At 35.7% G+C, this 25,305-nt stretch overlaps 1 protein-coding gene across 4 annotated transcripts in view; it reads left to right on the forward strand.

Annotated features, from left to right (window-relative positions):
* Positions 1-25,305, forward strand: part of PALLD (palladin, cytoskeletal associated protein) — a 185,572-nt gene that overhangs the window by 62,008 nt on the left and 98,259 nt on the right. For all 4 annotated transcript variants that reach the window (XM_015625025.1, XM_015625027.1, XM_015625026.1 and 1 more), the window contains 8 exons: positions 1,633-1,811; positions 4,129-4,195; positions 4,778-4,883; positions 5,855-5,929; positions 7,200-7,341; positions 8,889-8,912; positions 17,341-17,460; positions 18,231-18,543. In XM_015625025.1, the coding sequence (XP_015480511.1) occupies positions 1,633-1,811; positions 4,129-4,195; positions 4,778-4,883; positions 5,855-5,929; positions 7,200-7,341; positions 8,889-8,912; positions 17,341-17,460; positions 18,231-18,543 (1,026 nt within the window). The remainder of the gene's footprint in view (positions 1-1,632; positions 1,812-4,128; positions 4,196-4,777; positions 4,884-5,854; positions 5,930-7,199; positions 7,342-8,888; positions 8,913-17,340; positions 17,461-18,230; positions 18,544-25,305) is intronic.

A 25,305-nucleotide genomic window follows, 5' to 3' on the forward strand; every position in this document is an offset into this window, starting at 1 on the left:
ATGCTTGATTGACCTGATGTAAACAAAATTATGCTGTGCTTTTACCTACTTGTAAGTCACCCTAGGTAAGTGTCTGTTTTGTCTGTACCTAAAGCCAGCACTTTTGTTGGGGCATACCTTTTTGGTACTGGAAGATGTAATACTTACATATGTAAAAATCCAGGCCTAGGAAACCAGTTTACGTTCTTGATCTAAAGCAAGAGTAAACCTATTTAAAGCTTACCAATATGGAAACTGTGTCATGGAATTATGTTATGTTGACTGGACAAGATGGACAAAAATCCTAGAATCACAGAATGGGTCAAGTTGGAAGGGACCACAGTGGGTTATCTGGCCCAGCCTCCCTTCTCAAGCAGAGCACACAGCACAGGATTGCATCCAGACAGTTCTTGAGTAACTCCAAAGTGGGAGACTCCACACCCTCTCTATGCAATCTCTTCTAGTGCTCAGTCACCCGCACAGTAAAGAAATTCTTGTTAATATTCTGGTGGAACTTCTGTGAATCACTTGCCTGTTGTCTCTTGTCCTATTGCTTGACACAGCTGAGCAATACCTGGATCCATCCTTTTGATACCCTCCCTTCAGACGCTGATATATGTTCATGAGGTCCTGTCTCAATTGTCTCTTCTCAAGGCTGAACAGGCCCAGCTCCTACTCTTGTATGAGAGATGCTCCAGTCCCTTAAGTATCTCTGTTGCCCTCTCAACGGGAGCTCCAGAAGCTCCATGTCTTTTTTTGTCCTGAGGAGCCCAGAAGTGGACACTGCATTCCAGATGAGGACTCACCAGAGCCGAGTAAAAGTGTGGGATCACCTTGACCTGCTGGAATGCTCTTCCTAATGCATCTCAGGTCACCATTGGCCTCTTGGCCACAAGGACACTGCTGGCTCAGGGACAGCTTGGTGTCCACCAAGGCCCCCTGGTCCTTCTTCCACAAGCTGCTTTCCAGCAGATCAGCCTCCAGCCTGAACTGGGGGTCTGGGGTTTTTCCTTCCCAGGTGCAGGACCCTTCAGTTGTGTTTGTTGAATTTCAGCTGATTCCAACCTGCCACAGTCCCCCTGAAGGGCTGCACAGTCCTCTGGGGTATTGGGTACCAGCTTTGTGTAATCAGTGAACCTGCTGAGGAGGCACCTTCTCATCCAGCCAAGCCGTTGATGAATACTAGGCCAAATAACAGCCCTTAGGGGATACCACTAGTGACAGGCCTCCAGCTAGATTCTGTGCCACTGATTACAAATTCAGATATTTTGTGTGCAGAATCAATGGGGTTTAGGTAGATGAGAGTGATAAATTATATCCAAGTGGGTTAGACTGTGGTCAAAACAAGCCAATGCACAAATTATGAAGGAAAAACTCGTTTACCAAAACCAGAACAGGTTTTAAGATGTAGATGTGCTGTGTACGATTTTCTTAGTATTCAGAAACGTCTCCCTACCTTTTAAACAGTTTATTCTAGCAAGTTATTTCTTTGTGAAATACTTTCTTTGTTAAACACTTCAAAGCACCCTTTGCTGATTTCAGTAGCAATTTAGATTTTTGCAGCAGAGTGTAATGTCTTCTTGTGTGCGATGAGCCTGAACCAATCCTTTATATTCTTTTTTTGTTTGTCTTTCTAATGTGTGTGGGCTGCAGATGGTTCTGTGAAGGAAAAGAACTCCAGAATTCCCCTGACATTCAGATCCATTCTGAAAGTGGAGGACTTCATTCACTAATTATAGTAGAAGCCTTTGAAGACGACACTGGACGCTATACTTGTCTGGCTTCAAATTCTTTTGGTTCAGATAGCACATCAGCTGAAATATTCATTGAAGGTAAGAGATAAAATAATAAAATACTTGATGCATATAAGAAAAGATAGCTAAACTGAAGATTACTTTTGGTTCTTTATCTTAATATTACATTCAACATGGTGTTCTTCTGCTTTTCTTTAACACAAGGCATTTTTGATATCACATCATATTAATTCAGGTATTCCAAGGAATGTATCAGGAATTACTGAGTAGATTGCTATTTATTTAGGGTAGAAAAGAAAAAGAATGAAATAGAGGGAATATCATTAGCTTTTAAGCAGTACCTCTGTAAATCACTAGTTAAAGATTTGATCAGTTTTGAGCTGCCTCTCTGTGCAAAATTATGTGGCTGCCCCAAATGAGTCTTTAGTCATGTGTAAATGTACTATAATCCATTATCTTTGGTATACTGATTTCAAGTCAGATTAAAGTCAGTCATAATGGTTTTGTCCAGAAACAACTGCTCATTATTGTCAAAATATTTCCTGACTGCAAAATTAGTCATAACTCAAGTATTGTTTTCTCTGAGAAAAGTTAATAGTAACCATTATTGAGCAAAAATAAATGCCAAATTGAAACAAATTTTTACAAAAAAATGTGAACGATATATTATTGCCAAAAATAATGACCAATGAGCAAAATTATTAATTTATTTTTAGCAGAGAATTGTTTTTCAGGCAAGATTATCTTAACTGAATACTGATTTTCATTTAATTAATACATGTCCCAAAAAATTGGGTACTATGTATTCTTTTACTAGTTTTGTAACTCATTAAAATTAATTTAAATGGTCACTTGAAAGCATAAAATAAATTAACATAAAAAATAGTAATGAGAAATCTGAATAATGACACATCAAAATTATTAAATAGCTTTTGGTTAACAAGATAAAAAACTTTTCACTTTTAATTAGCTAATCATAACAAATGTACCTTTGTAGGATTTCTTTCATAATGTTCTTTATTCTCAGAAATTTTTAATGCCCCATTGGGATATAACAGCAAAATTTCCAAGAATTTTCTGAATCTTAGAGATTCTAATAAGGGTTTTCTTTACAGAAATAATCATGATTTCAGAAATACTCAGGTATAGTACAAATATATATTGCTATGTGAAGTTATAAGGAGAGAAGCAAAAGTAAAAGATGAAACAACTAGGTAGAGAGATGCTGTGAATAAAACCATTAATTCTTTGACATCTGCCGGTCTTGCTATATAGAAGTCCTGTCTTGAAGTTTTATAATGTTACTTTGAAAGAGAGAGACTTGTCCAAGTCATTAGGCTCCTGCCCTGTCATTTTTAAGGAAAGCAGATTGACACACAAGCATTGCTTTGTACGTTAATAGACTTGATGATACCGATGTGTCATACTTTCTTTTGTGCAGCAGGCCCAGCCATGCAAGACCTGGTTGTTCTGTTTTCTTAAGAAATCCTTTCATGTAGACCCACTTTGATGACTGGACATGTACTTCTCTCTTCTCATCTGTTCTGTGCTACTTATTGCTTTGACTTTTTTATAGCATAAACTTTGTAAATCATTAGGGTACTTGGGTATTTCAGTCCCAGCATTGTTTCATTGGAATCCATCTATGCTAGACTATGCATATTGATTATGAAATGCTTATGGTTTGTATTAAACATACAGCTATCCATATGTATGCACAAATTCCTTGAGGAATAATATGGACTGCATAAATGTCTAGAATAAATGAGTGAAGTATCTGTTGTTAGGGAAAACTAGGCAAAGGGAATAAACGCTTTCATATTTTTTTCTTAAGTAAGCTCAGGGTATTGCCAAACACATACATTATATCAAGACTTCCACTGGCAAGAAATAGCAGTACATAAATGTTATGTGTAGGTTAATGTAAATAGTCTGAAATGTGGATATCACGGGCAGCAAGTTTAGTCTGAAAATGTCTTGGTGTACTGCGTTGCTCTTGCTTGAGTTTGAAGATTTGTTATCTATGTATAAGCCATATGTTTGCTTAACCTTCAAATTTAAAATTTAAGTAAATAAAATTATACGTTTTCAGTAGAGCAATGGTACTCAGCATTTTTATTTTTTCTGTCTTGGCCATATTTGTTTCAATATGAAGGGAGACAGCTAGGAGCCCAGGGAATGCAGTGTGCAATTAAATTGGCATGGTTATGATTTCTGTAACTGTCCAAAGTACATAGTTACAATCTTTATCAGATAAAAAAACTGCTGTATTTTGTTACAGAGTTCTCAATTCTTGAAGTGAAATGCAAAATTATCATAGTTTTTTCTTTCAAATTTAAACATTGAATAAATCAATAAAAATATATGAGATTATTGAAAAAACTTTATTTTCCAGGTGCCAGTTCTACAGATTCAGAGACTGAAAGTTTAATTTTCAAATTAAAATCTGGAGCTATGCCACAGTAAGTGTGTAAAGAGGTACCAATATTGTGTAAATGTTCTTAATATGGGATACTGGAAAATCTTTGGTAGCTTTACAGTCTGGATAAGCATCTGGGGTACGCTTGAGTATGTCTTGTGTTTTCCATTTCTGTCATGTGATATAAATATGTAGTATTATTATTGTAAATTGTATTAATTTGCTTGTTCTGCCAGAGAAGGCTGGCCTTACCCTGACAACATATTTCTTGATACCAACTTTTCATATTCACAATTAAGTTCAAGTTAACCAAATTTTCATTTGTAGTCGCCCAGTCCAGTGCCTCTAAAGAAATATGTAGGGGACTACAATTAAAGAAACAAAATACATTTTACTTTTATCTTAAATCAGCACTTTTTATTGTGTGAGGAAGAGTAAATTAACCAAAGGTTGTGTTCTACTCAAGCTTCATCTCTCCATCTTGATCTTCATCATTCATGTTGATCATTTCAATTGATAAAGACATATCTAAATATGTAGAAAGTACAAGGTGGCTTACATATTAAAAACTAACACATTCTCATTTTAGATCCTATAAAGCTCTTCCTGGGTTTTTATTTTTCAGGGCCCAAAAGAAAACCACTTCTGTTTCCTTGACAATAGGGTCTTCTACACCAAAATCAGGAGTGACCACAGCTGTAATTCAACCCATCTCTGTGCCCAGTCAGCAGGTATTTTAGACACCAGTTTTTAAATTAGTAAAAGTGTTTCAGATTTTCTTCCAAGATTTGTAAGAATCTTGACAGAGCTCAAAAGCTCTGTAATTTTGAGGAATTGCTTTGTTAAACTATAAACTTATATTTCTATATTAAGAGTAATGATTTTTAAAAATTAAGTACCCACTGAATGGGACATAAAAGTAAGTATACATATGGATTCTTACATAATGTGTATATTACACAGCATTTGAGCAGCAGACAGATCTGAGGATGATGAATATTATGGAATTTATCACTTAAGAGTGACTTGTTCAATCCCAAAAGAATATACTGCAAATGAAAGCCTGTAATATTTTTTAGCAAAAGTTTTAAATTTTGTTGTTAAATTTAATATTGATTTAATATTGATTTAATATTAATATTCCCTTTTAGAGAAAAATTAATTTTACTATCTAGATGTTACATAGAGAAAATTGTTGTTCATTGATTTGTACTAAGTCTTTAATGCCACTGTGGCTAACTTAGAGTTTACATGTAAATCATAAAATACAAACAAAATTAATATATCTGTTAGCCTGCACACGATTCTTTTCTCTTTCTTAGGCTAACCTTGATAAGCTTTTAGGTACCTGGATTTATTTATCAGTGCATCAGTGAAGTGATGTAGTAGCAGGAGAAACAAAAATGCTTCAGTGCAAAGGATTCACTTGAATGTATTAACAGGAGTCAAATTCTCAAGATACCTTTAGGCAAAGACAATTGGATAAAAAATTCTCATTGGAAGTATAGAAGCCTTCAAAGCTTGCATTTTGATTTCAGAAATATGACAGATGTAAAATATTGATGTCTCCCAAGAAGTATGGTAGAAAGAGAACACCATAAGACTGCACATGTGAGAGTTTGCATTTTTGCATATGTGCAGGGGCAATGTCATTGAAACTAGTGTAGTTTCCGTTTTATACCATTGTTGCATTGCTCTGCAGGTTCAAAGCCCTACTTCATACCTGCACCATCTGGATGGACCCAAGCCTATCTATTCTGCACCTATTTTTACAAAGGTATGTTTTATCCATCATGATTTTTTATATCATACTCTTATAGTCTGAAAGAAAATACCAAAATTATGTATCCTAATGCAGGAAAGTTTGATCATGTTCAATTTTTCAGTATCAATGACTTCCTAAGAAAATAGTTTTCCACTGCAACAATTAATTTCTTATGCATTCTACTAGTGAGATTAAATTATATTCTGTATGAGTTTGTCTTATGCCCATGACTGTTCTCCATTGATAAATCTTTGTAAAATATAGCAAGGTATAAGCACCAATTACATATAATAGTCTTGACAAAGCCTCATTCACAATCATTTATCTACTCATAAGAACAAATAACACAGGCTTTTTAACTCTGATTTAGAAAAAGAATTGTAAGGTAAAAATCATAGAACTGTTAGGTTGGAAATGACCTTTAGGATCAACAAGCCCACCCATTAACCCAGCATGACCAAGCCCACTGTTAAACAATGTTAGTAAGTGCCACAAAGTTACACATCTACGTGGCTTTTAAATACCTCCATGGATGGTGGCTCAACCACTTCTCTTGGCAGTAAATTGATTTAATTGCAAATTAAATAAGACAGCCTCTACAGAGTGAAAAAGACTCTTTGGTTTATAATATTAAGATATTTATATTAAGATAGATAACAAAGGTAAAAATAGTGGCTATCATCTGTCAGTTTCGTTACTTAAAATATTGTGTTTCTCTCTCACTGCAGCTCTTCATTAAAGATCTAGACTTTTCCAAAATTTTTCATATATGTAAAAGGATTTATTACATCCAAAATACTGTCTCAGAAGCTATCCATACACTAGTTAATATATACTAATTGTATTTGTGTCATCTAAAATTGATTGGTTTGTTATATATGGCTGAGATGAAAAGCAGCTCCACTTTCTAGAGCTGAACCCAAAGTCAGCTCAGCCACTGTCTCTGGATTAAGTCAGTCAATGTGTAGTTGGTTCCTGAATTTTCATTTCAGTTTGTGGAAGAAGAATAAAAACAGAAAGCTCAAACTGCAGTGATCTGCTTGTGTTGAGGAATTAAATACTCTTCTGCACTTTTCTCATATTTGGTCTTTTTAACAATGTATTTGTAAATAACCTATTCATTCATTTATAACTATATAGATGTATTAAATACAATCATAATGGAAGAAAATCTCTACTGCAAAAATGTAATGACACAATAAAGTTGAATTACAAAGGGAAGACTATTTTTAAGAATGTAAAGTGCTCCTGGTTTATTTGAATTTTGATGTTTATATTTCAGGAGCTACAAAATGCCACAGCATCTGAAGGACAAGTCGTGGTACTAGAATGCAGGGTCAGAGGACCACCTCCCATTCATGTTAAGTGGTTTCGACAGGGCATTGAAATTCAAGATTCTCCAGACTTCAGAATTCTCCAAAAAAGTAAGGCAATGTCATGGTTTAACTTTGGCCAGCAGTTGAGGACCACACACGTCCTCATTCACTCTCCCCTAGTGTGCTGTGGAAATGAATTGGAAAAGTAAGAGTGAGAAAACTCATGGGTTGAGATACAGTTCAATAGGGAAAGCAAAAGTCTCAGAAGCAAAGCAAAACAAGCAATCTTTTCACCCCTTTCAATGGGCAGGCAGGTGTTTCTGAGGAAAGAAAGGTTCTGTTAACTGTAAGTTGCTTGGGAAGACAGACGCTCCAACACTGAATGTTACCCCTTTCTCCTTCTTCACCCAGATCTATATGCTGAGCATGATGTCACATGGTATGGAATATCACTTTGATCAGTGCAGTTTGGTTGCCCTGACTGTGTTCCCTCCCAGTTCTTTGTGCGTCCCCACCCTCCTCACTATCAGCAAGATACAAGTAGCAGAAAAGGCCTTTATAAAAAAACAGCAATTACCAACACTATTTTAAGCACAAATCTTAAACACAGCCCAATACCAGCTACTGTGAAGAAAATTAGCTCTATCCCACTTAAAACTAGGACATTCTCCACCCTTTTATTCCATACCATTTATGTCATGCTCAGGTCCCACACTAGCCAAGAGATCCTCATGAACCACCACTTCTCATCCTCTGGTCTAATACACATTCCCTTAGTCTATCCCCATAAAATTTCACAAAATCTACTTTGAGTTCAGCTAGTCCACGTCTTTGGGCTCCATCTGTTACAAAGGTGCTCAGGACAGGAGAAGTGGTGTGTTGCATGAGCTTACTGAGCACCAAAGCCAGCCCAGGCCAGGTCATCACTGCCCTTGCACTGTTTCTTGTGAGGGCTTCTCCTCAATTGTTTCATGTTGTTCCTGGTATAGTAATTCCTATAACATGCAACTCAAATCAACAATTTAAAGGTATTGCCATTACAATCTTCACCTGTGGTCCCATTGGACACTAGCATTGGGTTTAACATTGCAATTAACTGCTCTCCTTGTTTCTAGCCTGGCTAGCAACAAGAGATTCTGGCCGTCTTCATCTCAGTCAGTTCCAGACGTACTGAACACCACGCCAAGTGAAAGCCAGCTTGGCCTGCTCTCTGCTGCCAAAGCGATTGAGAAAAACACATTAGTGATGCCAGTTGTGGCATCCCACTTGGCTGCCTTTGACTCCAGTTCATATTGAAGTTCTAGCACATCTGGCACAGCTGCACTCAGCCACAACCAGTTCAGGCAATAATCTGAAATAGCTGCTTTTAATACAGGATGGAAAAAGATTATGAAACTAGTCTGTCAGGATTCAATTTTGGACAGAGTCCTTTCCTCTTCCCATTTCAGTGCTAATGGCTAGAAGTAATAACTGAACTGCTGCTACTGACAAGCAATTTAAATCTCGCTGATTTTGAAAGGTGTGCATAGGTTCTCTATTTATTTACAGCATTTCAGTATAATATGTTTGTTCAGTACACTGATACTTATTAATGCAATCTCTAATGTATTTTTTCTTGTTTGTTTTCCCTCCTTATGATATGATGTGATATGCAGAGCCACGATCTGCAACTGAACCTGGTAAGAATCATATGAAAAACTAATCTCTTGATTCACTAGCTCTTTGAGTTTGTACTGAAGCCATAAATAGAAAAGTGTTTCTGCTGAACATTGGTAAATTGAAACCCCCTTAAAGACAATGCTGCTTTATCACACCTCCCATACTGTACTCTGTCCTTTACATCAATTCCTTTATTAGTTAAACAGTAAATTCCATTTAGACCAGCAAGGAGAGTAAATGGTTTGCATGCTACTGAGGGAAAAAGGACAAGTCCCACGAAATTCCATTACCCAAATAGTGCTCATAAGAATTACATAACACCCAACCGCTAAGTGGTAGTTTAACCAATTCAGCTTGGCACATGTGATGTGTCTTAAACACAAGTAAAACCTGATCCTGAAAAAAAAAGAAAAAAAAGAGGCACTGACTGAATTTTTCTAGCCAATTCACAAGATAAAAGTCCTAGATTTCAACAAGCAAAAAGTGTTTTCCCAGCTGCAGGTTTTCTCTGTCTGCTTCACTTTCCCATTATACATCATTATATACTGGGGGAGATTCTTGAATAGTAAGAGGATGCTAAAAGACTGAGAATGTTCTTTAATATTTCTAAATCAAACATGGAGAAGAGAAGACAGCAATACAGTCTTATTTTGCTTTAAGAGGGTGGCCAGTTGTGCTTGAATATTTTTGAATTTAGAGAGAGTTTTAATTATGACACTGAAAAACCCAGAAAAGCTTTCTGTCTAGGATCTGAGTATTTCTGAAGTATCTCTGAACGATGTTAGGAGTGGGGAGATGTTTTAAACTCTGAGGAGTTAAATTGACAAGGCAGGATAGACCCAGCAGCTGAGAGATATTTATAATGTAGCACTGTGACTATGAGGATACAGACTAGGAAAAAATGCAGCTTTCCTTTAATTTTTATGGAAATGAGAGGAAGGAAAGAGAGAAAAATATTTTCTTTCTCAGCTATTCACTAATTTTCTCGCTACTTCACAAAATTGTTTTATACCTATTTTGCCTCGTGTCCGTTATACATATAAATTGCACACACACATGTGCACGCTCTGTCCTATCAGTTAACACTGTTAATCATGGTGTACAACATCATCAGCTCTAGTATTGGCTGATGCCCTGAATACATGTGACAGAATGATTTGATTTGTGGAGGCTTGAAATGTGAGCCATTTGAAAGAAAGAAGAGTATTGGAAAATCTAATTAACCTCTAATGAGGAATTAAAACATATACAAGTGCTGCAATGGACTATTAGTACTTTACAATCATAACACAAACTTTAAGGTTTAAATATTGTAAGTTAGGGTACAAAACAGTTTCAAGAGTGTTTCAATATTATATCAAGTCTTTGGATATGAAAATAAATAAGGGATGATAGGTTTGTGTTGAAATATGTTTAATACTTTATCTTTCTTAGAACATTCTCCTGTAACATGTATTACAGAATAAGTCTCCCAGTTGAGCTGTTTTCTTGATATCTTAAAAAGAAAAAACAATCTGATCAATAGGTTGACTTTTTTTTTCCCCTTCTCAGAGGAACATTTCTCCTGTCAAAGTAGCAAAATCTTTTCTAGATTTAATCTGCCAACATTATGAGAATCATACCTAGTATATCTGGCTTGTTCTTATTAGGAGCTTCTTTCCTGCAAAATCACTTGAACTGTGTTCAAGCTGTCCTTTAACATGATAGATGGTATCTGGAAGGAGTGAAATTTTACGCAGAAGTTTCTAAGAAGTATGAATTTACCACCCAATCTTAGAGTTTTTAATAACCAATTAACTCTTAACTGTTCTGTCAAAACTTGGTCATGAATATTTGCTTAATTTTGGTATTTTTTTTTTTTTTACCCTTTCACCCTCTTTAGTAAACCTAATGAAAAATGCTAGATGATTTTAGAGCAGGGATGTAGCAGCATCTAGTAGAAAGGAGAAGCACTTTTTTTGCTAGAAAGAAAAGGTTTCCTTTGTGTAAATAGCTGAGTACAAGGAAACCATACATTATACTTCTTGCTAGAATATTTTTTTTTTCCATGAACAACAGATTTTCATATCATTAGTTGTAAGGATTGTACAGCCTCTCTGACAGTTATTGCTGTGGAAGAAGAATGTTGATATTCATTCACAAAACTATCAATTTGCTTTCATAACTTAGCCTGAAATAGGAAATAGAAGGTGAGATTCTGAGTCCAAAGAGATCATCCCTTTGCCAGCCCTCTCACATACCTGCATATCATCATGTTGAAAGTGCTGAATATTCTCCTTCCCATTTCTGGCTAGCTTGCAGACCCTGAGAGAAGAAACCTTCTAAAGGGTACTAGGGAATGGATTCTTATATGAAAGGTGCGTTTCTTGAGTCTTCTCAAGTACAGGAAAGTTATTTAGTGTTGAGGTATCTCATATTCTCAAGGGATTTGGCAAGAGAAGAGTAGGAAGACATCTCAGTTTGGTATCTGAATTGTTGCAGCTTTATAGACATAACGGTAGTGAATGCCTAACTGCAGTCTGTCTGGTTTGTTGTTGGACTATTTCTTTTTTCATGCTTGTAATTATGTTGCAATATATATTTATGAGCACCTTCCTGTGCTTTCTGCCTGTGAAGGAATTTCATTTTGGTACCTTTTTTCTCCCTGGATTCATTGAGCTAAGCACTATATTATTCCTAAAGATGTGTGCACTGATCTTTTCCTACTAAGCCCTATTAAACAATACAATATCTTAAATAATGTGGTGTCTTACACACTACAGAAATTAATGACAGTACATTTACTGGCTTATTTTTGTAGGGATTGACACTGTGCATGAAAAGGGAATGTAAATGAAGTTTGGGAAAAGTGTGAATATTTCCTTTTGGCATAAACAATAAGCAGTGTTTTGTATATTAGTAGTACCACTGGTAATAAGTAACACTGGGTTTTAGAATGTCATGAAGAATCTTACAATTTGTTCAACAAGAAGCTGGTTATGGGTATCAGAAGTGTAATAGATGGAGCACTGGTTTGTGATGTAATTCATGCTCTTAGAAGCCAGACTAAACAATGCCTTCAGAGGAAATTTTTCATGAGCAAACACATAATTGCTATTCAATGCAGATGGTTAATACATATGCAAGATTGGTAGGGAAGCATGCATATGCTAGATGAGTATTCAGAATTTTGAAAGATGGACATGTTTTCTGAAAATTTTTCCAAGTGTAAAACATCCATGAAATTTTACATAAATTGTAACAAGCTGTAGTGTGACTTTAGTTGGTGGTTGTCATCAATAAACCATCAATAAACACTTTATAGAACTCAGTAACATTGGTTGTCCTTTGATAGGTCAGTACTAATGATTTAAAAGAAAAATATTCCATGAACTCACACAGGTAAGAAATTAAGAAGCAAAGAGGGGGTTTGGCTACTTTTTTTTTTTTGTTGCAATCTATCTACTCTAATGTGTTTTGCACTCCTTTTTCTGTCTAGACAGAAATCAGTTTGCATTGCAAATCCCTCCAGACTGCTTTGTGAATTAATAGCTAGTCAGATTACTTAAAGCCAACATCACAGTTTGTCAAATTACCTGTTCTGTACTTCTTTCTTGAACATTTTGACTTTATACTGATTGAATCCTTCAAAAACAGGCTGCCGGAGAATGAAAAATCCCATGGAATCACTTGCCAGCTGTTGATATTTTGACCATTACTCAGCTGTCTGGAGACAGCCACAAACTGTATTGAATTACATTAGAACGATTGTCTAACATCATGTAAGAAGAAAACTGTATGAAGTAATTTTGCTTAAATTGCCAGGGAATTGCCACATATACATGCTTTTTTTTCCTAAGCACAATACTGTGTATGTTCACCAAACACATCTCAGAAGATAATCATCACTTCTCTTGGATTGTGCTTTCTTGTTTCCTGTTTAACTGCTCTGTTTCAGAGTCTCCACTCTAATAAGTAACTCCTCTAGAGATGCCCCTCTATTTCTATATAATGTTTGAAACTGAAAATATATGGCAAATGTTACAGGAATGCTTACTGCTTCCCTGCACCAAGAAAATCATCTTTCTGGTAGATGATGAAATTCAAAACACAGAAGCTTTATTAGGTTAGCAGGTATGCTAGATCCTTGCACTTTTTAGTGAAAACAAGAGAACTACAACTAAGGATTGGCCTTCTTTCCTGCCGAGCAGAAAACAAGGGCTTAGAGAGAGCAATCTTCTATTGAGCTATATCTCAAGAAGCCAGATTAAGAGAAATACTGAAAATGGACTGAAAGTCCCTTTCATTTAAGGTGATCTGATCAATTTACATATTATTGCTTGTCAATTAAATTTTCAGTTGTACTCTGTGCTCCCAAGATGCCCATAGAATTCTGTTCCTGCCAGTGACCTCATCTTAAATCTGACTGCTACAACTGTACTTGCTTGTTGATGCTTCCAAATTCAAAGTAAACATCTGATCTGTTTTGTACTACATTATTTTTTAAAAAAATACTGTTATTCTTCTCCAATTGTGAACATTTAAAGCTTTTTAGAGTGCAGTAATACTTGCAGCTATGTTGCTGAATGCATTCATTCCAGCCTTGATGTATGTGCCTAATTTAACTTCAAACTAGGTGGTTTAGGCATCTACAGTATCATTATTGATTTAGGGTAAGCTTTAGCATAAACTTTTTCTTGACAGTGATAAATAGATTAATTTCTCCTCAAATCTGAACAATGTTTTAGGGGCTAAAGTCTTTCTTGCCATAGCAGTGTTCCCTTTTATTGTACCAAATCTGGCCAGATAGCAAACATTTTAGTTAAAGATGACATACCATATAACCTAGGCTCTCCACCTTAAAACTGCAATTTATTGCTCAAAATCACATTTGCTGTTGTTGAGGTTTCTTATCAGTCTTTTGTAAGTGCTTTTTTTATCTTTTGAGATAGCGTCAAACATAGTTTGTGCATCTTCTAAAAACTTTATTCTGCATTCCTTGAGTGATATAAAGCTTATTAAATAAGCCAGAACTGCTGTCTGACTGGGCAAAGGTATATGCGATGGTGATCATCAGAAACAGGTAAATTGAATACATTTTTTTGTTATTTTATTGCAAGCTAAGGCATCTACAGGTCTGCTATACTACCATATATTATGCTACTCTGCATATTCTTCTCTATTTTCATGCTTCTCTATTCTCCTTATATAAAAGATGCACAGATACCTAGATGAGAAGTAACCTGGTGGACCTATTGCTCTGGGTTAAACTAGAGTTAAGCACTTGTGGAACATGAGGGAGGGTAAGACACAAGGTGTCTGCAAGTTGGCAGGATTCTGCTTTGTTGGATTTTTATCAAGAAACCAGAACTGTGACTTCCCACTGTCTCTGTGTATCAGAAAATTTACAGCTTTGAACCTACAGCTGTGGAAATTGCTCTGTTCATTGCATCGGAATGATCAGCTACTACCAAAGGACTGTATTTATTTCCCCAACTGTGTGTGCATTACAGTGGAGGAAGCTAATGGTCACATTAGAGATGAAGCTGTAGATATAAGAACTATTCTACTTCTAATGTAATACAGAGAAACATTTTGTAGTAAACACATTGCCACTAATAAAATTTGTTAAAATGCAAGTTTTCTCTTACCAAAGTTTATTCTTCATAATGGACTCATGAATCATAAAGGGAAAGAATTGCTCTGTAAAATGTAATCTTTCTTTCTAAATAACTGACAAAACAGTCAAGTACTTGCATGCCTAAGCATTTTACATGTTTCAGTGAACAAAATGCTTTTGTATTCATTTAGTCAAGTGTTAAATATGTTTTAAGGCCCTGAGAACAGCATTTCAGAGCTGCTTTCTGGAACACATTTCTGTGATGAAGTTACTTGTCAGCTGATGATCACCGGGAAGTAGAACAGACATTATTTCCCTCAAATCTTCCGATTCTGCTTAGTGCGTAGTACCAGAAAGTAAAATAGTTATGTAAGACAGGATGTAAAGGTAGAAAAATACTCAGAAGGCTGAGGATATCCAGAGTGTGTTATGGAAATCTTGAAAGAACCTTTCTTTTGCCAAATTAGTATTTCATTTCTGTGTTCCACAGTAGTAAGCCTTTTAGCAGGGACCTGGAGGTGAGTGATTCTTGGCTTGGAGGAGGAAAATTGATAAAGAAGATGGCAGCGTGTTGTTCACACATGCTTTTTGCCCATGCTGCCTTTGATTTGTTCTTAGGATTTTCATGTTTTCAGTTTAGCCAGTTTTCTTATGATTGATCACAAACATGTTGCAGTTTGTTCATCTAGTTGAAAAGACTAAATTTTAATCTCTGATTATTGTCATCATTAATTTACTTTAAAATTTTTTTTACAAAGATCGCTGCAATCTACCATATATAATTTTACAACATACCTCCTCAGTAAACAAAGCACATCATTGTAGAATCCATTAGAATTCTTTTGTCACTGAAGGGTGAAGATCAGCTCTTATGTGATCATTTTACACACCTAAAAATCTGGAAGAATGTTACGCATTAATTAGCTCTGCTGTTTGAAAAATAGGGGTTCTGCGGGTTGCTATGTTTCACAGTGTCTTTGCCATCATTCAGAGAAAAGTTCTCAGCCTGGTGGAGTCATCTTCTTTTGCAGTTCTGAAATAGCCAGCTTCCAGCATTCTGCTGTTAAATGAACAGGAAACTAGAATGCTGCCTGTGTAAAATTACATCCCCAGGGTCAGTTCAGTCCAGGAGTACGCACGTGTGGTTAACAATACAGCTTCAACTGCTTATGACACACCAAGGCTCGAAAAAAAGCTGATCTCAGTAGTTCAAAAACTAGCTTGTGTTACCCATTACTTTCCTGATAAGACCTTTCATGAGTCATTAATCTTCATCTGTGTTAGATAAGATCCAACGTGCTACAGTATTACCAGACATGACTCTTGCAGCTACAGAGAATGACTGGTTTGTGTTGCCAAAAAAAAGGCATGTTCTGCTGTCTGAAAACCAACTCTGAGCCAAATATTTAGTCAGTCATTCATTTTTAGCCCATTTCCAGTACAGGAAGTTTTTGGATACATTGTAATTTATAATTGGAAAAAATTCATAACTTTTTTGTTAACTGTCTAAATGAGACAGTGGTCTGACATTCCACAGGGAAAAAAAACAAAACAAAACACTATTTGAACTAAACAAAACACTATTTGAAAATGTTTTCCTTATTTGAACTATAAGAAGTGAAGTTGACCTTACTGAACCTCTTCTACAGAATAATTTTCATATGGAAGTTATTAGATTCTAAAGTGCTTTTCCTCATTTTACAGTATGCTTTTATTAGCTGATTTTGAGATAATATATGGGATTGTGTGTGTGTCCAAATGGCAAAATGCATTTTTCTTTTTTTTTTTTAATTAAACTTAATGTTATAAAACTTCTCTGCTTTGGTTTTGAGACTAAAAAATCATCATAAACAAAAGAAACTCTGACTTAATTAAGGAGACATGCTATGTAGCATTGTCCAGGTATAAAATTGTATCTGTATGTTGTGTAAATAGTAGGATTATTTAAATAATCTGTACTGAGACAGCTTTAAATAAAACAGAGTACCATTACAAGCAGAGATAAAAGAAAATTACTTCTTTGAAGAAACTGAAAAAAATATGCCTAAACAGTTAAGTATGCCCATTGTAAATGGATAAAATGGATTTAGTAAAAATTACTCTAAGACCCAAACTAATATCCTTTGCACAAGTTTTCTGACAGAAGCCCTGATATAATCAAAGCATGTACCATGGCTTACTAAAGTAGAATGAACAAATTTAAAACATCTAAAGAATATGTCTGGCACAGCATTCTGAAGGGTTTTTGGGGATACTGGTTTTTGTTACATTTTTAATGTATCCATTCTCAGTGCTGTGCTGACAGAGACAGATTTCCCAAACTCTGCATAAGGGGAATATTTATGCATCTGGAGTTTTTAATTCTGGCTAGTATATACAGAATAGCTAATTGGAAGTGATGATAAAATGTTTTCTAGTTTTACTGGGAATGGGATTTGATCTGAATGTTGCATTAAATACAGAAAAATAATTCAGAGAGAGAAAGAAAGAAATTAATCGTGTGACATTTGTACTGATGGTACTATATAGAGACACAAAAAGAGCTTGCAAAGAATTTTTTCTGGAAACCACTACATTCATTTGTGTTAATTAGTACTATCCTGCATTAAAAAACCATTGAGTGTATAAAATGATTGCACAGACTTGTAGCTGCAAAATTACTGTTCAAGCCAGTTTGGAAAACTTAGCTTGATGAATTTACTTCTTTCAGATGTGAAGTGATTTTCCTTAAAGTCATTTATGTTGGAAGTTCTTCCTGCAGCTGGTGTCCTTTTAACATACAGTGCAAAAAATACTACCTGGTACTTTAAATAGTTGGTGATGCACTTTATTTTTCTGTTTATTTACAGAAGAGATATGTACACTTGTAATAGCAGAAACTTTTCCTGAAGATTCTGGAATTTTCACCTGCACAGCAACAAATGAACATGGTTCAGTAACAAGCAGTGCACAGCTAACTGTCTGCTCAGGTATGTGACAAAGAGAAAGAGGAGCTTTTAGTCATAGATCTTACATAATTAATTTACCTGTGAGGTTATCAGTCTGTTTTCTTTGTGGAAAATGGCTACTGAAAGACATGGGGTTTGTCAAACTCAGTGCTTTCACATAAAGCAAAATGAATGTTTCTTATGTTCATTTCCTGGTTTAATACTTTTATTAATGTGAAATACATTTTTAAAGTTCTGCCACAGGCCTGGGTGTTTAGGGTTCAAGACTAGATAGCAGCAGAGGCAAAATTGAAGAGATGAAATGATGCTACTAAAGGTAGACTTCTGTAAAGTAAAACATTGTGATATGGTATGTTTAGTTTTTTGATATGTTTCCATATATATTGTCATGGGATACACTAACCCAGCTGCCATTGCAAACTTGCCATGTATACATGTATTCTTCAGCATTTCAAAATTATTTGTTCCTCAGTGATCCTGAAATTGCAGGAAGAGGAAGTCCTGATTTAGCTGCTGTTGCTCATACTTGCCAATGTCAGTTAGTACCTCGATTCCTGAAATAGATTTAGAGAGATCCGCAAGGTTTCTAGTTATGCCTTTTACGTGGGGCAAACTCAGAAAATGAATAGCCATCCATCTATCTAATTCAGCATGAATTATCAATAGGACTAGAAAAATACCTTCATAAAACCAGTGGTATTTCACCTTTAAAAAACTGAAAATACACCTTGTATTTACCATGTACTTTGTTTATGACTTGTTGAAGAGACATTCTTTTTGATTTCTTTTAGCCAACTTGGAATGCTCTAGTGATGATTTCCATCATTTCTCACCACTTCCTCCAGTTGAAATTAGCTCCCTTGAGCTTCCTTCTAAGAAACATACAGATACCCACCCAGCTAACAACACTGAGTTGAGACCTGGTGTGATAGACCTTCAACAACAGCTGAATTCATCTGAGGAAAAATCAAATGGCATTCATCCTCTTCATGGAGTAAATGGAATGATTAACAGCAAGCCAAACAGTGATAAATCCATCCCATCTCCAGCTGTCTTGCTTTCACCCACAAAGGAGCCACCACCTGTGCTTGCCAAACCAAAGCTGTGAGTATTTTTGTTTGGGTTTTTTTGTTTCCTATAAACTTGACATTTGTTGACAGCAAATTTTTGCCTGAAGCAATTTAGCATTAGATAAATGGACAGTCCTTTGAATGTGCCTGTCCCTTGAACAGTATTGCTGCTGCTGTGATTTATGTGCCAAAGAGCTGAATGCAGGAGCCACTTGTTTTCTTTATGTAGTGCTATGTCAAAGTACATTCTCTGTCCCAATGCCTTTAGAAAGGTTTAAGATAAAGTCCCAAATGGAGAAATACTGTGTGGCTGTTGCTCTGTGTGCCTTTTTTTACCCTAGCCACTGTACCTAAAGATCATAGTAGCCTGAGAGTTTTGGATGCTATTTCTGTTTCAGCATTGGTTAGGTCTATTTTTTCTGCATGTGCTTCAGTATGTGTAGTCAGTGGATAGTCAAGTATGTAATGTTTTTATTATTTCTTATGTTTATGTATAACACATATCTTGTTGTACTCTCAGCCAGATTACAATAGCTCTCTTATAGCTAAAAATCTGAGAAGGCAAAGCTCTAGGAAAGGAGAGACAAATGAGAGGTAAAAAAGTACAGTAACATTTTTACCTTTTGTTAATGGTGATACCTTATGCATAAGCGATGCTAAGAATATTTGGAGTGTCATGAACTAAAACGCTACATTGTTTCATTTGCATCAATAGTCAGAATGAATTGTAAATTATAAAAATGTGTTTAAGAAGAAGCATGAAACATGGTCTTCAAGCTTAGCAAGATAATTTGCTTTGTTCCATGTTTTCACAGGAAACTTGTAAAATATAAAAATGCTGTTATTTTAGCACTCATGTTGAATTGAAACACACAAAAACACATTTGAGGCAGCAACCCAGCAGTATTCCCTTTCTACCTTCACCACTTTTTCTTTCAGTTGCTCTTTGTCATTCTAAGCAGTCTCTGGCAGCTGTAGAAGGGAAAGAGGAGTGGAAGAACTAGAAAGACAGAGTAGTGAAATAACAGTATATATGGTGGTGGTTGCATGTATGGGAGGGAGGTTGCTGAGAATGGCAACTTGCAGATGACACATGATATGGAGTAAGCCAGGTGGGCCTGTACCCAGCATATCTGTTGCAAGACCCACTTATGAAGAAAGGAGATAGTGGCTCCAGCAGAGCCATAAAAAGGAAATTTCACCCCAGAGCTTTCTTTCCCATAAGTAAGGTGGCCTGAGATAAGGGAAAGAATGTGGTGTAAAAGACTTCTTTTGTTCAATTGTTGTCAATGTTCACTGCTATGCATGCAAAATTTATATTGTTTTTAAACATAGAGTCAACATAAAATACAGTAATGTGAGAGAGATACTATTACAAAAGTCCTTTCAGTTGCTGATGTCCAAATTGATGACCTTGGAATCCCTAGTGTAATTACACTTGATTCCTATATTTTGTGATTAACAACACTTGATGCATAAGACACTGATCTTGATTGCAGTCAAGATACATGTTTTATTTGGCCAAAGGCAGTGTTAGTCTGTGCTGCTGTCAGAAATTGAAATCTTGCCTTCTCCTCAGCCAAGTATTTTGCTCCCAAGCACGCTGACAGCATAAGGAAAGGAAAGAGTGCCAACAAGAGGAGAAGAAGAAATGTCTGACTGCAGAGATTTGAAATCAAGTTTTGGCATTTGGAAAACTGCTTCCCTAGTAAAAGTGAACAAAGTAATGACATTAAAATTAGCTGAGTAATAAAGTAGCTCTCTCAACCATGAGAATGATCTCTCTTGAAAAGAATTAATCTATGGAATTGTATATGTCCATAGAGTATTAGTTGATAAAATCAGTACATGCTAGCAGTCAATAAGGGCAGACACACTTATTATAACCTTTTTTAAAAGTTATTTAAATTTTGAAATTGTTAACTATGGACAGAGCTTTAAGTTTCTGAAAATAATAGGTTTGTTTTTCAGGAAGACTGGTTTTAAATTTCCAAAATAACCTTTTGTTTTCAAGTTTATTTTAAATTAAACGTTACTTAAGAGGTTTATCTGTGAACTCTCTGAAAACAGTTTCTTCAGCCAACATTGAAAGTAATGCAATGGGTTTGGGAGTGATAGGCTGGTTTTTGTTTTGTGTTTTTTATTATTACTTTTAATTTAACAAGGAGCAACTGAATACCTTCTTGAAGTATGAAATACATTTGCATTTTGGCAATGTATCTGTAACATACACCTATAAATAATGATTTATCACATTTCAATCTAATGCAAGAGCAGACATGCTACAGAGAGTTACTGTAGTTGTTTTCAGGCTTGAAGAGTGTTTTTAAAGTCCTAGAGAACATTCAGGTTTTGATTACAGACACTTCAATAATCCTTAAGGCATCATTAGTTGTTGCTTCAGTCGGTGCTAAGAATATTTAAGAGTTTAATATGACAATATAAAAAAAAAACTGTGGGAAAAATGTATATAGAATTAATTGGGGAAGTAATTAACCCCAGATATTTTGCTAATATGAAATCTAGAAGACAATTCTAAATATGGTTAAAAGGTACAATATTTTGTTGTGTTTTTTTGCAACATGAATTTCTGTAGAGTGGAAGGACTGTTGAACTGAGACAAAAAAAACATTTCTGTGGTTCTGATGTCTGCTGCAGCGACCAGTTTGAGGAGCTTGAGCTATTCCTGTGCCTTGGACTTTTTCAGTCTATAATGGTGTAATGCACAGCTGAGGTTTCAGAAGATCTCTACTGATGTATGTTGTCTTAAGATATTTCGCACCTCTCAAAATTAGGCAAATGGTGTTAATATTAATTTCAGCATGAAGTCTGTGCATGAAAGTTCTGCCTTAAACCCCTTATAATCCTCAGTGTAGGTGTTTGCAAAAAAGACACAACATTGTTCTGTAGAACTGTATATAACATGTCTATGGCTTCAAATGGAGAACTTCCATTCAAGTGGCTTGGTATTGCTATTATTTTTTCATGTGTCTGTTAAAACAGTAAGAGAAAAAAAGATGGTGTTTGTATGGTTACTGGATGTACCTGTGTGACATCTGTTGGCTTTGTAACAAGTCATCATTTTAAAGTTCACAGACACTGTAACTGCAGTGTGGTACCAGAGCTTCCTGACCAGAGAGCTTCTCTGCAGTTGTCTCATTTTCAGCCTCTTTGTGTTGGAGTATTACCCAAGTCTGTCATATACAATGACCACAAAGAGCATAAGCTTAAAGGGAGTTTATGATTTCCATAATAATTGCATTTTATATCTGCAAGCAGTAAGAAACTGCTTAGAATATATTGAGAAGAGCTGGATAGAAAAACAGTATGTGAGAAGAGGCAACAGTTCAATTATTCATGTAACTTTACATTCATGAGCAAAGGTCCATCCATATCAATTTCATTTGTTTCATCTGCTGTGCTCTTTCAAGGTTGATAAGGACCTTTGGATCTTTATCTTGCTGCTACCCTCAATAAAACCTCGATCTTCATGTTTTCTACTGTAGTAGAAATAACTAAAGCAAACTAAATTTACTAAAATGTAAAGCAGGATAACTGCACATGAAGTTAATCCCTTGATAATAATACAAGTCCAGAGCATTTTCTGCATCTGTTTTCACAATTAATATTCAAATTATTAATTTATAATCCTTTTTTTTTCTCTCATTCTATATCAATACATTTTTAACAGAAGCAGAGTTAAAACAAGGAAAAGTTTTGTGAAGCATTTCCATTTCAGTGATCAACAAGAACCTGGACTAGGGTTTATAATTTACTAATAAAAAATAATATAAAAATAGAGGAGGCTTTTTGAGAGAATATACTAACTAAGAAATAGGATTTTTCCCTATTTTCTCATACTCATTTCTTATGCAAAAGTTGCAAATCCTGAACAGCAATAAAAAATGTTATAATGTCTTCTGGCATACCTGTGGACTGAATGCAGAAGATAACAGTAAGTTTAAAACAAGGCATTAGTTGTTGTTTTGATGATCTTGGATCACTCTGAAAATCTCTCTGAGACCGCCAGAAGACAGAAGAGAGGAAATAGGAAATGTTATGAAATATAGGTTGAAAGTCACATTCCATTGCCTATTTCAGATCAAGGAATAGCATGATCCAAACCAGTGGCAGTTATCGCTGAGAAATTTCCTTTTTACTTGTCTTTGTTAACATAGTGTCAAAGGGTAATCACAAACGAACTTTAAGCCTTTTAAAACCTGCAGCAATAGAAGTCTGAATTTCTTTCTAACAATAGATGTGAAAAACAAGAGAGGTTAAAGGTGATACATTTATTTCTTAGTTTTTTTTCTCCTTTGGGCACTGATGTTTTCTGACCCAAGTAGGTGGAGACACCTAAGTGTACATCCTGCATACATAAAAACTATCAGTATTTTAATCAGAAAAGTCAAATAACCTTGAAACAGTCATGAAATACATATACTGTGTGTGCCACCATCATGGTGTGTGCACAGGACTTTAATATTTTTTCAGATGTATAATTTAACACTGAAAAAAATTCAGTTAATAGGACAAGCAGGGACATGAGGGAAATTAATAGAATCATAGAATGGTTTCAGTTGGATGTACCTTTAAGGATTATCTAGTTCCAGCCCCTCTGGAATGGGCAGGGACACCATTCACTACACCAGGCTGCTCAAAGCCTGTGCAGCCAGCCCTTGAATGCTTCAAGGGATGGTGCATGCAGCTGCTTCTCTGGGGAACGTTTTCAAGTGCCTCACCACCTTCACAGCAAAGAATTTGTTCCTAATATCTAATCTAAACCTCTCCTCTTACAGTTTATGCCATTATTCCTTGTTCTATCACTGTTATGTCCTAACGGCTCCAGATTTCCATAGGCCACATATAGGGCTGCTCTGTAGTATCCCCAGAACCTTTTCTTCTCCAGGCTGAACAATCCTGGCTCTCTCAGCCCATCTTCATAGGAGACGTGCTCCACACCTCTGAGCATCTTTGTGGCCTTCTCTGGACTTGTTCAAATGGGTCTTTCTTATGTTGGGCACCCCAGAGCTAGATGCAGCACTGCAGCTGGGGGCTCAAAGAATGGAGTAGGAGAGGAAGAGTAAGCTTTCTCAAGCTACCGGTCATGCTTCCTTTGGTACTGCCTAGAATCTGGTTAGTCTTCTGGGCTACAAGTGCACAAGTTCAGCCACTTGCTTGAGCTTGTGCATTTTAAGCTTTCAGTTAAACACATGCTTTAAACTTGTAAAAATCTTTATTGCTTCCAAGAGTGTTCTCCCTCTCTTTTCTGCCTGAGTGTTGGTTTATAGCTCTGTTGCCTCTCTCATACCTTTGTTACCAACTTTCACCACCAGTTTCTCAAGTTACTGAGAGTGGGCTTTCTTTCTAAGAAAAGGATAGCAAAAGTTGGGGGTGGGGTGTGGATCGTGTATTTAAGGCAATTTGTTTTTTCGTAACAGGGTTGAGTAGACTATTATGCCAACAGTTTATGATGCACCTTTGAACCAGAAAATATAGCAGGAAATGTTGTACTATCCATCTGTAAATAGCTTAGGGATAGTTTTCTGATGATCATGAACTAAAAGCATTAAAATGAAACATCTTGGGTTTTTTACATTTGTTAATTAATTTATTTTTTTTTGTTTCATTCCTTCTCACCTAAATAACTGGGTGGATTTAATACTTGGAAATTATCAAGCAAAGGAAATCCAAGTGGTCAGTTCTTGTAAAATGCAGCATTTTCTGAGAGGTTCTCAGTGTTCTGGATAGGGAGTTCCTGCAGAAATATTCAAGGATTCTCTTGGTATTACTGGATAGAAATCTCAAACAAAATTATTAATGCTTCCCTGCAGGCTAATCCTTACAGCTTAAACATCATATGTACTTAATTTTTACATGGCTTTGAATATGGCATGAAACCACATTCTCTTGGTATTCTTTCATCCCTGACCATGTAAATATACAATCTACATACAATTTTGAAAGTGTAAATATATCATCTTACACTGGTTATGAGGAAGAAGATGGTGAGAAGGGATATAGTTTTTGTTTTGAACCACCTTTGTTTACTCTGTCTTGATACAGCTAACCCATTTGCCAGGACTGCTCACTTCAGCTGTAGAAGGTAAAAGATAAAGCTGAAAAACTGAAACAGTGGTGTTCATAATTTTGGGTTTGGTTTTCAGGAAAAACTAAATTTTAAGTCTCAATAATAGTATATCTGTCATCTTTGCCTTCTGAGTGACTTCCTAGAAAAAGGTCCCATCTGATTCAGGTGAAGAACTTTTAACTAATACAGCAGAAGGTTACACTGTCACTTCTTTGGCACCCAGGTCTGTTGAGGAATTTCTTCATACAGCACTAAGTATTGTAATCCAAAATGAGAGACTGGGAATCCTTACTCAACCGAGATATGACATAGAAATTGATTAATACTGAAAAATACAGTATTTATTTTATAAAATCTACTTGTTCCTTTTGTACATGTTTTCATAGTACTTTTTATGATGTTGAATTAGTAAACAAATTTATATAAAAGATCAATATTAGTTTATGAGACAGAGAGAGGAACTGACCAAAGCTTGTTCTGCCAGTCTGCCAGTCCTTATTTTCTTTGGAAAATGTGTTTGGTAGAGTCTGAATGGATGGATGGATGGATGGATAGATAGATAGATAGATAGATAGATAGATAGATAGATAGATAGATAGATAGATAGAAAATTCCCTTCTGATAACATGAACTTCAAAGTATTATTGACATTACAGTACTTTATGTTAGACAAGCATAATTATGTGAATGGTAGTTGGGTTAAAT

This window comes from Parus major, chromosome 4 (assembly GCF_001522545.3).
Source record: "Parus major isolate Abel chromosome 4, Parus_major1.1, whole genome shotgun sequence".
In the NCBI taxonomy this organism is placed as follows: domain Eukaryota; kingdom Metazoa; phylum Chordata; class Aves; order Passeriformes; family Paridae; genus Parus; species Parus major.